Below are 14,416 nucleotides of genomic sequence, written 5' to 3'. Positions count from 1 at the left end.
TGAATGGATGAAATTAACACAAAGTAAGACCCCACTCCCAAATCACTGATGGATGACAAATACACAGTACCATGTAGTACACTGGAGGAAGAGTTCCAGCCCTTGATCCAGTCCCACACCTGACTCCATCAGCTTATGGCAATCATTCTCCAAATGTCAGATTCTTTCTCTTTAAAATGAGGGGCATAATAATAATTTGTTTCCCTCTCACTTTGCAGGGTTTGGAGACTATTCAATGACATAAACGGATGGGGAAATGTAAACTCAAAAAGTAAGATATTAAGAAGTTAGTGGTATCCAAATCAATGCACCTGAAGAAAATTGAATCTCAATGAATTACATATATCAAAATCATTCAAGGATATTTTGGAAGCCTTTTTAGAAGACTGGAGAAGTTTATTAAGCCTGGAAACAGGGCAGTGTTATTGCATTTCTTTAGAAGTTTATTTTTTGTTTGTTTATTTGTTTTGTAAATCTCTATGAGTCACTAAATATGTGAATGGACATCAATAGAAGAGAAGTCTTTGTTTATGCTAGATACATGCATCCAAATTGCTGGAGACACAAATAAATTGAACCAAGCTGAACCACGTAAGTTGATCAGTTGATCCAGGGAAACCTGTGATTTAAGCTCAAGGACCAACTCAAGACAGAACCAAGAAGTTCTGTCTTCTATTACGATCTCAGTCATCAATTACTAGGCTGCTGAAGAAATATCTGGAGACTGGACCAGATGTCCAAGTCACTGTGTGGCAGCCTTTGGGAATACTTGTAAGATTTGTAGACATAATTACAAAGTAATGACAGGTGCCTAAATTAATCATGATCTCTCATTGTCCTCAGAACTTTGAATCACTTCTGTAGATATGAATAAATATATAAATAACAAGCAAACATGAGGTCTAAGCAACTCAGTTTAAACACAGATTTAGTTGGCTCTAGAAAGATCTTGAAGAATTGATGGATCAAATTGGATTCCTGCATTATACTTGGGTCTGGAAGTTGCTAAACACCTATCAGGACTACATTTTGAAGGCAGTGATAAATGAAAAAAAAAGTTTGTGAACAGCTAATATTCACCAAAGAAATGTCAACAGGGAGAGATTTCATACTTGAGCAAGAATGCCAGGTTATCAATCACTCAACACTGTACTGCATATTCTGTATAGATTCTGTACTTCTCAGCATAAAACAATAAACAATATACTCCATAGGAAAGCCTTTGCCATGACCATTAGGGAGGGTCTTAGCATGTTGCCTAACTTCCCTGTTCCCAACTGCCTGGCACCCCAGAGGTGGATGCCTGCAGTGTGCCCACAACTTCACGCGTCCTCTATTGCTTCCCTTGTTCTCTCTGCACTGGCGTAAGTATTGCTTGGGGTTATAAGAGACTCATCAGAGCCTTCAGAAGCAGCCAGTATGCTGCTAGGCATATGTCTACACTGCTTCACATTCCTAGTAGCTTAACTTACTCTGAGTCTCCATCCACAAAATGGGGCTCTTGATAGTACTTCCCTCATAAGGATTGTTCTGAATGTGAGTCAGATAATGTATGTAAAACATGCAATGCAGCCCAGTGCCTGGCATGTGTTCAGCATTCAATGAACTTTTGTTATTTGCCATTTTTAGCTGGAACTCCTGCTAACTTAGCCTCTACCACTGCAAACATGAGGGAAATCTGTTTCTAGTTGAGTTAATGTTGTAGCCCAGAAGGGGCATGGGTCAGTGATTATGAGAGCAGCATTCGTCTGTAGAGATGAAGTCCTCATGCCAGATTCTTCAAACCCTTTCCAAGTTTGGGAATTGGTTAGCTATAGATCAGAGCTCACAGACTCAAATGCCTCCAGGTTCCATCAGGTAATATACATAAGTGACACTGACCAGGTGTTCACATATTAACATGTTGGAATATTCCTCCCACCCACTAAGATATATGTTTTCTTACATCTCCCTGGAAACAAGAGATCCCTTTACCCCTGTCCATTTTCCCTTTCACATTTTTTGATAAAGACATAAATGCAGATAAAAATTTCTCTACCAAAAAACAGTAACCATGAAAACACAAAGACCTCAATATCAAAGTTTAATAGAGAGTTAGAGCAAGAGCTGTAAACTCGAGTTCCTGTGGCCACAGGGGGCATGGGCCCAGTATTACCAGCATTTTCAGTTCTCAAAAGAAGTCATAGTCTGAAATTATATTTTATTTCTCCTCACTATAAGGAGAAGTAAAAAAAAAAAAAAAAAAAAAAATGACCGAGAACTGAATTTGGTCTGGGGAATTTCGCCAGTTTGTCACTTCTGAGCAAACCTGAGATACTGCATCTTGCTCACTCCTGGGATGATTACTGGGCTCTCCCAAACACAGCACCAGAGTGAATGGAAGGCAACGCTGCCCAGGGGTGCCTCGCCCTGGAAGACGTCACTAGAGCCCAGGCAGAATGTGTCACCAATATTTGTTGTGCCATTGAGGCCCTGTCCCCAGCACCAGTTGAACCAGCCTCACTAGGAAACCACCTGCCAGAACCCCTGGAGTAGAGTTCTCTGGGTAATGGCCTAATAGAGAGGAAACTTCTGAAGGCTTGTTCCATGGAGCTCATTGATCAGTGCCTGGGTGAAGGAGACCACGGAAGGCACTGAACTGGGCCCCGCCACTCCCCTGAGCTTTGATCCCGCCCCCCACCTCCCATTAAACAGCTCTTTAAACTAAACATGCATCATCTTTTCAAAGCCCTTTCCTACAGATAACTTGAGAAAACCTATAGCCAGGGGACCTGTGCAATAGAGGAAAGACAGTTTTCCTTAATTATCTTTCCGTAGAGAAGGCAGAGCTGTTTGAGAACCATGCTGCCTAATTTTCTTATTGATCCCAAGATAACTACCACCACCACAACTAGCACCACCACAATAATTATGGCCAACATCTATCTGGCACTTACTCTGTGTCAAACACTGTTCTAAATGCTACACCTTGCATCATCTCATTTAATCCTCCCAACAACTGGATGAGGTAGGTGATATTATTTTATTTTTGAGGAAATAGGCACAAAAGATTGAGTAAGTCATCCAAGGTCACCCAGCTAGTAAGTGGTAGAATCTGGTCCCAAACACAGTTACTGATACACCTTAGCCACTTGGGTGCCTGTTTCAGTGAAAAGGGGGTGTGTGTGAAAGGGGAAGGAAGGGAAGCACAAATTCTTCACCGTCTTGGAAGAGTGAATGGCGCTGAGGACCTGAAACAAGAGGATTCATTTCAAGAAGCCGGGCCTGAGACCTGAAGAACTTACCTTCCCCCCAAATCTTTCCTCTTGCTTGGGAATCAAAGATGTTAAAGGTAGAAAGGATCTTAGCGAGCACTACTATTCCAATCCGTTCACTTTGGAAGACTCTTTTTTTTCACTAAGCCCAGGAGAGTAAATCCCAAGGATTTTTTCACCCTTAGAGGACACCTCTCAGTAGAAGGGAAGGGATGCCAGGGGAGGGTCGGGGGACAGGGAGGAGTGTAGGGAGGGTGATGATGGACGGGGAGAGATTTCGATGTGGCGGTGAGAGTCTGCCCCCAAGAACACGCCTCCAGAGGTCTGCAGAGTCCCCTTACCCCGCGCCCTGCATGGTCCCAGCCCACCCTGCCCCTTACCTCGTAGGTGCTGGTAATTCCCAGTTTGTAGAACACCGGGAGGAAGACCTCCGCGCTGATGACCACTACAAAGAAGTAGGTGAAGGCAAAGATGCTAAAAATGGCCCCAAAACGGTAGACCTCGGAGGGGGTGCCCAGGACGGTGACGGCCGACATGAAGCTAGCGGTGAGGGACAGCGCCACGGGCACAGCCGTCATTCTGCGGCCGCCCATTAGGAAATCCTTGGAGGTTTGCTGGCCGCCCCCAGCGAAGGCGTAGTAGATGCCGATGGAGGCCGAGATGACCAGCATACCCGCGAACACCACGTAGTCCCACACCACGAAGGTGCCAATGCCCCGCGGTATGTCCATGGCAGCACGGTCGCCTGAGCCCTGCGAGCAAACTGGTGGCCCAGCGGCGCGCAGCCCAAGCCAGGCGCGCACTTCTTATCCCAGATCCCCGGCGCGCAGGCGTGGCGTCCCGCGGGGAGGCGTCGGCCAGGTGTAGGCCTCGGAACGCACCCTGAGGCGGGGTGAGGGCTGGCAGTCGCCCCTGCACCCACCGCTGCGAGCCGCGCCTCTCAAAGCCAGGTCTGGGACCTCGGAAAATCAGTCCGTTGTCCTGAGGGCTCACCAGGTGAGGAACTGGAGAGGCCGAGTTCGTCAAGGCGCCAGGGACACCTGAGCAGATGAGCACTGGAGCCTCCAGCTGCTTCCAACGAATCTACACAGGGAGCGCTCCGCGCAAATTTTGTTCGAGTGGTACCCGAGGGGACGCACTATTTAAATAAGCAGGCGACCGGTGGGAGAATGTGGGACAAAGGGCAATTGTCACGCCTTGAATTTTAGCTTTCGGGTTCAACAGTCCGGGTCCTTACGGAAAGGGACGCCTGGAGTTTTTAGATTGCCTTATTTGATAGGTTAATGAGTGACAGTAGATTAGTGATGGTGACAATCTGTGGTGAACCGAGATCCCAGTCCTTAGGTCAGCGATCATAAAGGAGAGCAGAAAATCTGTGCTTTTGTTTCCTTGTGTTTTTACTCAACAAACATTTCTGATCTCCTTCAGCCTGTTGTTGGAAATAGTAGTTACTGGAAGATTAACAATAATACCGACTTTTTAACGAGCCTTCATGTGCCACATACATGCTTGGCACGTTTTATATTAGTCAGTGTAATTCTTTTTTTTTTTTTTTTTTTTTTTTTTGAGGCGGAGTCTCGCTCTGTCGCCTGGACTGGAGTGCAGTGGCCAGATCTCAGCTCACTGCAAGCTCCGCCTCCCGGGTTTACGCCATTCTCCTGCCTCAGCCTCCAGAGTAGCTGGGACTACAGGCGCCCGCCACCTCGCCCGGCTAGTTTTTGTATTTTTTAGTAGAGACGGGGTTTCACCGTGTTAGCCAGGATGGTCTCGATCTCCTGACCTCGTGATCCGCCCGTCTCGGCCTCCCAAAGTGCTGGGATTACAGGCTTGAGCCACCGCGCCCGGCCTAGTCAGTGTAATTCTTTTGATGAACCAGCGTAATTCTCATCACCCTTGAGATAGGCATTTTCAAATGCAGAAATTACTGTAGAATGATCAAGTCACTTGCCCAATCAACTGGCAGAAATTAAGATCTTTAATCTAGGTCAGATTTCAGTGTTTGCTTTCTTTTTTTTTTTTTTTTTTTTTTAGACGGAGTCTCTCTCTGTCGCCCAGGCTGGAGTGCAGTGGCCGGATCTCAGCTCACTGCAAGCTCCGCCTCCCGGGTTCACGCCATTCTCCTGCCTCAGCCTCCCGAGTAGCTGGGACTACAGGCGCCCGCCACCTCGCCTGGCTAGTTTTTTTGTATTTTTTAGTAGAGACGGGGTTTCACCATGTTAGCCAGGATGGTCTCGATCTCCTGACCTCGTGATCCGCCCGTCTCGGCCTCCCAAAGTGCTGGGATTACAGGCTTGAGCCAGTGTTTGCTTTCTTAATCACAGTGTGTAGGTATGTGTTATAGGTAGGCAAAATGTGAACACTGAAGACACTTGAAAGCACTGAAGTAAAGATCATTTCCAGTATCTGCACTCAGGACATATTTTAAATGGCTTGTCTTGAAATACTATTAACACATGAATCGCATGTGATTCACAGGTTTTCCTTCTAAAATAGACACTCCAGCCAAATGTGCTCAGCTATCAATGTATTTCAGGCAGTCCTTTTTCATTTTTATACAACTTTATAATATACCAGTTGGTCCTAGGTAACCAATCCACAGAATGAGTTTAGTCTAGGCTAGTGTATGAAAAAAAAGCTATATCAGATTTTATTTTTTGTAAATTCATGTTATTTGTATAATATTTTCAGAAGGAAATAAAGAGGGAAATAGAAGCTAAGTCCAAGTAATTCAATTGGTTAAACAAATATGTGGTATGGAATTATGACCTACCAGTGTGAAATGTACTATATGTATATATTACATATGATATACATATATATAATACATAAAATTATATATGTACATTATATAAATTATATATATAGAGAGAGAGAGAGCGCGCACGCAAACTGTTAGAATAACACACAAAAGAATCCAGCTTGATCCTTCTAGGAATTGGATTCACTTCTGGGAATTTCTTTAAAGCCAATAGCCCTAGATACGGGAAATGCTATCTAAACAAAATTCATCTTCTTTTGGACAGCTAGAGTTAAGAACAGGCAGCTAATGATCAACACATTTCCGTAGTCATGTTAGAAGCAGCATAGTCTGAGGTTAAACCCGTAGACTGCAAATTGACTGCCACCTATGAGCCATGATATCTTAGCCAAGTGCTTCCTTCTATGTCTTAGTTTCCCATATCTTAAATGGGGATATTGGTTTTTATCTCATGGAATTAAAATGCGTTAAATGAGATTACATGTGAATAGACCCTGACACTATAAAATACTAGCATTGTATGATTGTTTAGCTGCCTTCCAATTTATTGAGAATTGGGCTAGTGTAAGTTATGGCTTGGAAGTACTGCTATTAGACACAGCTTCTGTTTTCCCAAGCTATGTCGTCTTGCTATAAAACACTTATGTAATGCCATGAACTATGTGTAATCCATACCCTATTCTTCTTTCACATCTTTTGAGTGCCTGATATATGTCTCCAAATAATATTTTCATGAAGAATACGTGAATGCTCTATTTCCTGAGCCTTTGAATATATGGTATTGTTCATTTGTTGTCTTCACATATGAGAAAAAAAATTCAGCTGAGAAAATTCTTAGGTCACAGTCTTCTTCAAAAAAATTTTTTTGTAATTTTTAAGTATTTTTTCTGTTGTCTTCTGGCATTTCTTATTGGAGAGCTATCTCCAATAGCTAAATTTTTGTTTCCTCATAAATAACCTGCTTTATGGCAGAATACTAATAGATGTGGTTTTTTTCTTTATACTTGCATTCCCGAACGTTTGCAGGGTATTTCTAGAATAGCCCTCTTTTCATTACTATCATCTAGAATGGTGAGTCCTTTCAATTTGAATAGTCAGGTCTTGTTTTTTAAAGTGATATCTTTAATTACTGTTGTTCTAATTGTTCTAGTATCTTCCTCAGAAATGTATAATTCTTAAATAAATCTCTCCAGTTCTCTATATTATTCTTTTTTCTTTTCTTTTTTTTTTTTTTTTTTTTTTTTTTTTTTGAGACAGAGTCTTGTTCTGTTGCCCAGGCTGGAGTGCAGTGGCATAATCTCAGCTCACTGCAACCTCCACCTCCCGGGTTCAAGCGATCCTCCTGCCTCAGCCTCCTGAGTAGCTGAGACTACAGGTACACACCACCACACCCACCTAATTTTTGTATTTTTAGTAGAGATGGGGTTTCACCATGTTGGCCAGGGTGGTCTCTATCTCCTGACCTCGTGATCCACCCGCCTCGGCCTCCCAAAGTGTTGGGATTATAGACGTGAACCACTATGCCCAGTTCCAGTCCTCTATATTATTCACTTGAATCCTGTTTTCTTTTACCCACATACCTGAAGAGATCTTAAGTTTGTCTTTCATGTCATTGACTCTGGTGTCTGTCATAGTAATGCTACAGGAGTCTACATTCCTACTCCCAATGTAGATTTTACTTCTGCCGTTACATTTTTAATGTCACTGAATTTTTAAAAGTAATCTTCTCCCTTTTATCTCATTCTAAAGTCTTTTCACCTTTAGAATGCCAAACAGTTTTCTTAAAATATTTTTTAAATTGTAGGAGCAAATAATTTTAGAGTGATTTTCTTCCTCTGAGTCTTTGAAGCATTGATCCCATTCCTCTGTCCCTCAGGAGCTTCTCATAGGATATATATTGATGATTTTTCTGGCAATCATCTCAAATGGAAGAGTAATTTCCAGACTTAGTGTTAGCCAAAAGATGAGTTGTGTCTTCTTCTATCTTATTATTCTCTTCTTTGGGGCTCTAGGTTTTACAATGGGATCACATAGCAAAGTTTAGTACCTAACTAAACAGCATGATAAGCCGATTTGCATTTCTTATGACTCTTTTGGATAGAGACAATATCGTCACCTGTTCCCACTGTCTGGCGTTCTCACTGTCTGGTGTTCTCACACTATCACCATGAAATACCATCATAAAAGCCATTGGTTACAGCATCCACTGCATCTGAGTTTCTTCCATCTCTACCAAACTATAGTGATTTACTTGTAAGGATGACCACTCCCAAGATTCATTGTACTGCCAGTTTACTCTACCCCCATAAGCATCCAGCCAGAGGATTAAGTGAGATAATATTTCTCTGGAGGTGGCAGCCTCTGATTGTACAGAGAAAGATGCAATTTGGTGCCACCCAACAACAGACAGCTGGCTGCCCAGCTGATATGGTTTGGCCATGTCCCCACCCAAATCTCATCTTGAATTGTAGCTCCCATAATTCCCACATGTTGTAGGAGGGACCAAGTGGGAGATAATTGAATCATGGGGGTGGTTTCCCCCATACTATTCTCATGGCAGTGAATAAGTCTCATGAGATCTGATGGTTTTATAAGGGGAAACCCCTTTCACTTGGCTCTCATTCTATCTTGTCTGCCACCACATAAGACATGCCTTTCACCTTCTGCCATGATTGTGAGGTCTCCCGAGCCACGTGGAACTGTGAGTCCATTAAACCTCTTTTTCTTTATAAATTACCCAGTCTCAAGTTTGTCTTTATTAGCAGTGTGAAAACGGACTAATACAGTAAGTTGGTACTGGTACAGTGGAGTGCTGCTGTAAAAATACCGAAAATGTGGAAGAGACTTTGGAACTTGGTAACAGACAGAGGTTGGAACAGTTTGGAGGGCTCAGAAGACAGGAAAATGTGGGAAAGTTTGGAACTTCCTAGAAAGTTGTTGAATGGCTTTGACAAAAAATGCTGATAATGATATGGACAATGAAATCCAGGCTGAGGTGGTCTCAGATGGAGATGAGAAACTTGTTGGGAACTGTAGTGAAGGTGACTCTTCCTATGTTTTAGCAAAGAGACTGATGGCATTTTGCCCCTGCCCTGGAGATTTATGGAACTTTGAACATGAGGAAGATGATTTAGGGTATCTGTTAAAAGAAATATCTAAGCAGCAAAGCACTCAAGAGGTGACTTTGGTGATGTTGAAAGCATTCAGTTTTAAAAGGAAGCAGAGCATAAAAGTTTGGAAAATTGACAGCCTGATGATGCAATAGAAAGGAAAAACCCATTTCTGGGAAGAAATTCAAGCCTGCTGCAGAAATTTGCATAAGTAATGAGGAGCCACATGTTAATCTCCAAGACAATGGGGAAAATGTCTCCAGGCCATGTCCGAGACCTTTGCAGCAGCCTTTCCCATCACAGGCCCAGAGGCCTAGGAGGAAAAATGGTTTGTGGGCCAGGCCCAGGACCCCCTCCTGTGTCTAGCCTAGGGACTTGGTGTCCTGTGTTCTAGCTGCTTCAGCCATGGCTAAAAGGGGCCAAGGTACAGCTCAGGCTGTGGCTTCAGAGGGTGCAAGCCCCAAGCTTTGGCAGCTTCCATGTGGTGTTGAGCCTGCTGGTGCACAGAAGTCAATAATTGAGGTTTGGGAACCTCTGCCTAGATTTCAGAGATGTATGAAAACATCTGGATGTCCAGGCAGAAGTTTGCTGCAGGGCAAGGCCCTCATGGAGAACACCTGCTAGGGCAGTGCAGAAGGGAAATGTAGAGTTGATGACACCACACAGAGTGTCCACTGGGGCACTGCGAGAAGAGGGCTGCCATCCTCCAGATCCCAGAATTTTAGATCCACCAACAACTTGCACCATGTGCCTGAGAAAGCCACAGACAATGCTAGCCTGTAAAAGCAGCCAGGAGAGAGGCTGTACTCTGCAAAGCCACAGAGGTGGAGCTACCCAAGACCATGGGAACCTACCTCTTGCATCAATGTGACCTGGATATGAAACATGGAGTCAAGAAAGATCATTTGGAAGTTTTAAGGTTTTACAGCCTCACTGGATTTTGGACTTGCATGGGGCCTTCAGCTACTTTATTTGGTCAATTTCCCCCATTTGGAATGGGTATATTTATCCAATGCCAGTACCCCCATTGTATCTAGGAAGTAACTGACTTGCTTTTGATTTTACAGGCTCATAGGCAAAAGGGACTTGCCTTGTCTCAGATGACACTTTGGACAGTGGACTTTTGAGTTAATGCTGAAATAAGACTTTGAGGGACAGTTGGGAAGGCATGATTGGTTTTGAAATGTGAGGACATGAGATTTGGGAGGGGCAGGAGTAGAATGATATGGTTTGGCTGGATCCTCTCCCAAACCTCATTTTGAATTACAGCTCTCATAATTCCCATGTGTTATGGGAGGGACCCAGTAGGAGATAATTGAATCATGGGAGTGGTTTCCTCCATAATGTTCTCCTGGTGGTGAGTAAGGCTCACGAGATGTGATGATTTTATAAGGGGAAACCCTTTCACTTGACTCTCATTCTTTTTTGTCTGCCACCATGTACATGCCTTTTTGCCTTTTGCCATGATTGAAAGGCCTCCCTAGCCATGTGGAACTGTAAGTCCATTAAACCTCTTTTTCTTTATAAATTACCCAGTCTCCAGTATGTCTTTATCAGCAGCATGAAAATGGACTAATACTCCAACTCTCTCATGAGAGTAGATGCTATGATTCTGAACCCAGTGTAGATTGTTTTATGGAGGAACAAGAGGTCTTCCCGTCATTTCACAGCATTTTCTTTTCAGAGTGGACACAAAGTATGATTTTTAACCCACTTAAATGTGATCTCCAATCAATTTATCCTACACTGTCTGGCCCCTGACAAGCTCTGACATCTCTTCTTATCACTTCTTTTCCTCCACTTACTCTTTTCTAGGCACATCATCTTCCTTACCGTTTCTGGAATCTGCCAAGCCTGTTTCTGTCTCAGGGCCTTTGCACATGTTGTTCTCGCTGCTTTGAATGCTCTTGTTCCAGATATCACCAGGACTCCCACTGTTATTTCATTCAGGGGTCTGCTCAGATGTCACCTCCTCCAAGAGGCCCTCTCTGACCACTCAATTCACAATTAGTATCTATCATTTTCTACTCCTTTCTCTTGCTTTGTTTTTCTTCACCTACGTATACAAACTGACATTATATTTCTTTGTTTTATCTTGATAGTGGTCTGTCTTCTCCCACTAAAATAGAAGGTCCATGAAGACAAGGACTTTATCTGTTTTGTTCACTACTATACTCCCTGGGCCTAGAACAGCTTAGCACATGAGGGGTTCTTTTTAATAAACAGGCTGAATAAATGAATAGACAAAAGAAGGAATTACTAGAAAATCCTCTCAACTAAGTTGCACTGGTTCTAATTTCTAATGTTGTAAATTTCTTCTTTTTCTGTGTTTTCATAGACATTTTGGAGGAAAACAGAGAACCCACGTGAGGAAGTAATTTTTATTTTAAAGCTTCATTAGACATAAAGCAGTTTTCTAATTTATCATCTTTTTTTAACCAATTTTTATCAAGTAGTATTGAGTTTGGCTGAGAGTAACAGAAACCAAAATAACAATAGCTTAAACAAGATGCAAATTCTATTTAAAGTACAGAAATACATAGCCCAGGATTGGAGTAGGGCAGGGGATGAGGCCATAGAAAGTTGTTTGGGATTCAAACTCCTCTCTTACAGTTCTGCTATCCTCACATTGGACTTCCACTGTAGTATGAAAAAGGAAAGAGCTGATGGGGCATAGCTATGCCCTTTAAGGACTTTTACCATCAGTTTTACATGGCAGTTCCCAGTGGACAAAACTTAGTCACATGGCCACATGTAGTTGCAAGGGAGACTGGGAAATGTAGCCTTTGTGCGAGAGGACCACATGCTGAACTAAAAACTGAAGGTCTTATTTCTAAAGAAGAAGGAGAGAATGGAACCTAGGGGATAGGATAGCAGCAGTCTCTGCCACATCCATCTCACCCATAACCTCCACCGAACAAACTTCCTTCTCAGAGACCAGTTTCCCAAATATTTTACTCTTTCCCCGTCCATCATCCTTACTTGACAAAGTTAAAAGTTCTCAGATTTAAAAACACTATGACAATAACCAGTTCCTACTCTTACCTTCTCTACTTCAAGTTGATAGTCTCCTGTTTTTCCCTTGTTGTGGCAAACAGCTGCTCTCTTCTCAGGAGCTACTCAGAAGACCACTGGCACTAGGACCACAGAGGCAGAAGCACAGTGAAGTGAAAGGCAGAGGCGGACCCAGAATGGAGAGACACAGAGATCACCAGAACTGTGTGGCGTCTTGACACAGTGGACTGCCCCTTACTCGGTTGCTCAGATCCTTTGAAGAAAATATTTCTTGAGTATATTTTGAAATATGACTTACTTTTTTCCCTTTTTTTTTTTTTTTTTTTGAGATGGTGTCTCTCTCTCTCACCCAGTCTGGAGTGCAGTGGCATGATCCTGGCTCACTACAACCTCTGCCTCTTGAGTTCAAGTGGTTCTCCTGCCTCAGCCTCCCGAGTAGCTGGGACTACAGGTGCCTGCCACCACGGCCGGCTCATTTTTGTATTTTTAGTAGAGATGGGGTTTCACCATGTTAGCCAGGCTGGTCTCAAACTCCTGACCTCAGTTGATTCACCCACCTCAGCCTCCCAAAGTGCTGGGATTATAGGTGTGAGCCACCACGCCCAGCCTTCCCAATATTTTTCACTGTGGTAAATACACATAAGATGAAATCTACTATCTACTACCACTTTTAAGTGTACAGTTCAGTAGCATTAAACACATTCATAATGTTGTGCAACCATCACCAACGTCCATCTCCATAACTCTTCATCTTGTAAAATTTAAATTCTATATCCATTAAACACTAACTCTCCATTGCCCTGTCCTGTAACCCCCTACAACCACCATTCTACTTTGTCTCTGTGATTTTGACTACTCGAAATACCTCATATAAGTGGAATCATACAGCATTTGTCTTCTTGTGACTAGTTTATTTAACTTAGCATAATACTCTCAAGATTCATCCACATTGTGGCATAGGTCAGAATCTCCTTCCTTTTTAATGCTAAGTTATATTCCATCTTATGGATATACCACATTTTGCTTATCCATTCATCTGTCAGTGAACGCTTGGGTTACTTACACGTTTTCGCTATTGCAAATAATGCTGCTAGAAAAGGAATGTACAAATGTTTCATAAAAGCCTTACTTTCAAATATTTTGCGCATATCCCTAAAAGTAGAATTGCTGGATCATATGCTAATTCTATTTTTATTTTTTTTCAAGAACTGCCATACTGTTTTCCACAGTGGCTGTAACATTTGACATTCACACCAGCAGTGCACAAGCATTCTAATTTCTCCACACCCTTGTCAGCACTTGTTATTTTCTTTTTTAAAAAATAGGAGCCATCCTATGGGTGTGAGGTGGTATCTTATAGTTTTGATTTGCATTTCACTAATAATTAGTGAGGTTGGGCACCTTTTCATGTGCTTACTGCCATTTGTATATCTTCTTTGGAGAAGTGTTTATTAACTATTTTGCCCATTTTAAATTGTTTTTTGTTGAATTGTAAGATTTCTCTACATATTCTGGATATTAATCCCTTATCAAGTATATGGTTGGTGAATATTTTCTCCCATTTTGTGGGTTACCATTTTCCTCTGTTGATAGTGTCTTTTGACGCACAAAATTTTAAAATGATTATGCAATCCAATTTACTGGCTTTTGTTCCCTGTTCCTTTGGTGTCATATCCAAGAAATCATTGCCAACTCTAATATCTTCAAGTCTTGACCTATGTTTTCTTCTAAGAATTGTATCATTTTAGGTCATAAAAAGTCTTTAATCCATTTTGAGTTAAGTTTTGTATATGGTGTTAGGTAAGGGTCCAGTCTGATTCTTTGGCATGTGGATATTCAGTTTTCCTAGCACTATTTGTTGAAAATACTACCCTTTGACCATTGAAAGGTCTTGGTACCCTTGTCAAGAATCATTTGAGTTGCCTTTGAATTTAAAATTTCATTGGCTTGTTGTCTAAAAGGATTATAGTATAAAAAGGTAGATAGTGTTAGCTATAAGGTAAAAATCCTCACTTTTTTGTTTCTCTCCAAAACTTTTCTACTGAGTTCAGTTTTATTCCTCTTGCTAATCAATGAACTTAAAAACATATAAAAATACCTAATATGCCTATTTTTATAATGCTTTATAACTGCATAGTTCTTTCAAGTTTTGGAAGTATATTCACATTTAGTATTTTATGAAAAATGTTAGTTTAAACAATAGGGCAAGGCACCAGTAATCCCAGCATTTTGCAAGGCCCAGGCAAGAGTGTCCCTGAAGGCCGATAGTTCGAAGCTGC

At 42.1% G+C, this 14,416-nt stretch overlaps 1 protein-coding gene across 2 annotated transcripts in view; it reads right to left on the bottom strand.

Moving 5' to 3' along the window:
• The window catches only part of SLC5A8 (solute carrier family 5 member 8), a 65,717-nt gene extending 61,317 nt beyond the window's left edge, over window positions 1-4,400 (bottom strand). For both annotated transcript variants that reach the window (XM_033220909.1, XM_033220910.1), the window contains exon 1: window positions 3,635-4,400. In XM_033220909.1, coding sequence (XP_033076800.1) covers window positions 3,635-3,985 — 351 coding nt within the window. In that variant the 5' untranslated portion in view covers window positions 3,986-4,400. The remainder of the gene's footprint in view (window positions 1-3,634) is intronic.
• Window positions 4,401-14,416: the final 10,016 nt, after the last annotated feature.

The sequence above is a fragment of the Trachypithecus francoisi genome, unplaced genomic scaffold, assembly GCF_009764315.1.
Source record: "Trachypithecus francoisi isolate TF-2019V2 unplaced genomic scaffold, Tfra_2.0 Lachesis_group11, whole genome shotgun sequence".
Lineage (NCBI taxonomy): Eukaryota > Metazoa > Chordata > Mammalia > Primates > Cercopithecidae > Trachypithecus > Trachypithecus francoisi.
The sequence above is the reverse complement of the archived record's forward strand: the minus strand, read 5'-3'. Positions and strand labels throughout refer to the sequence as shown.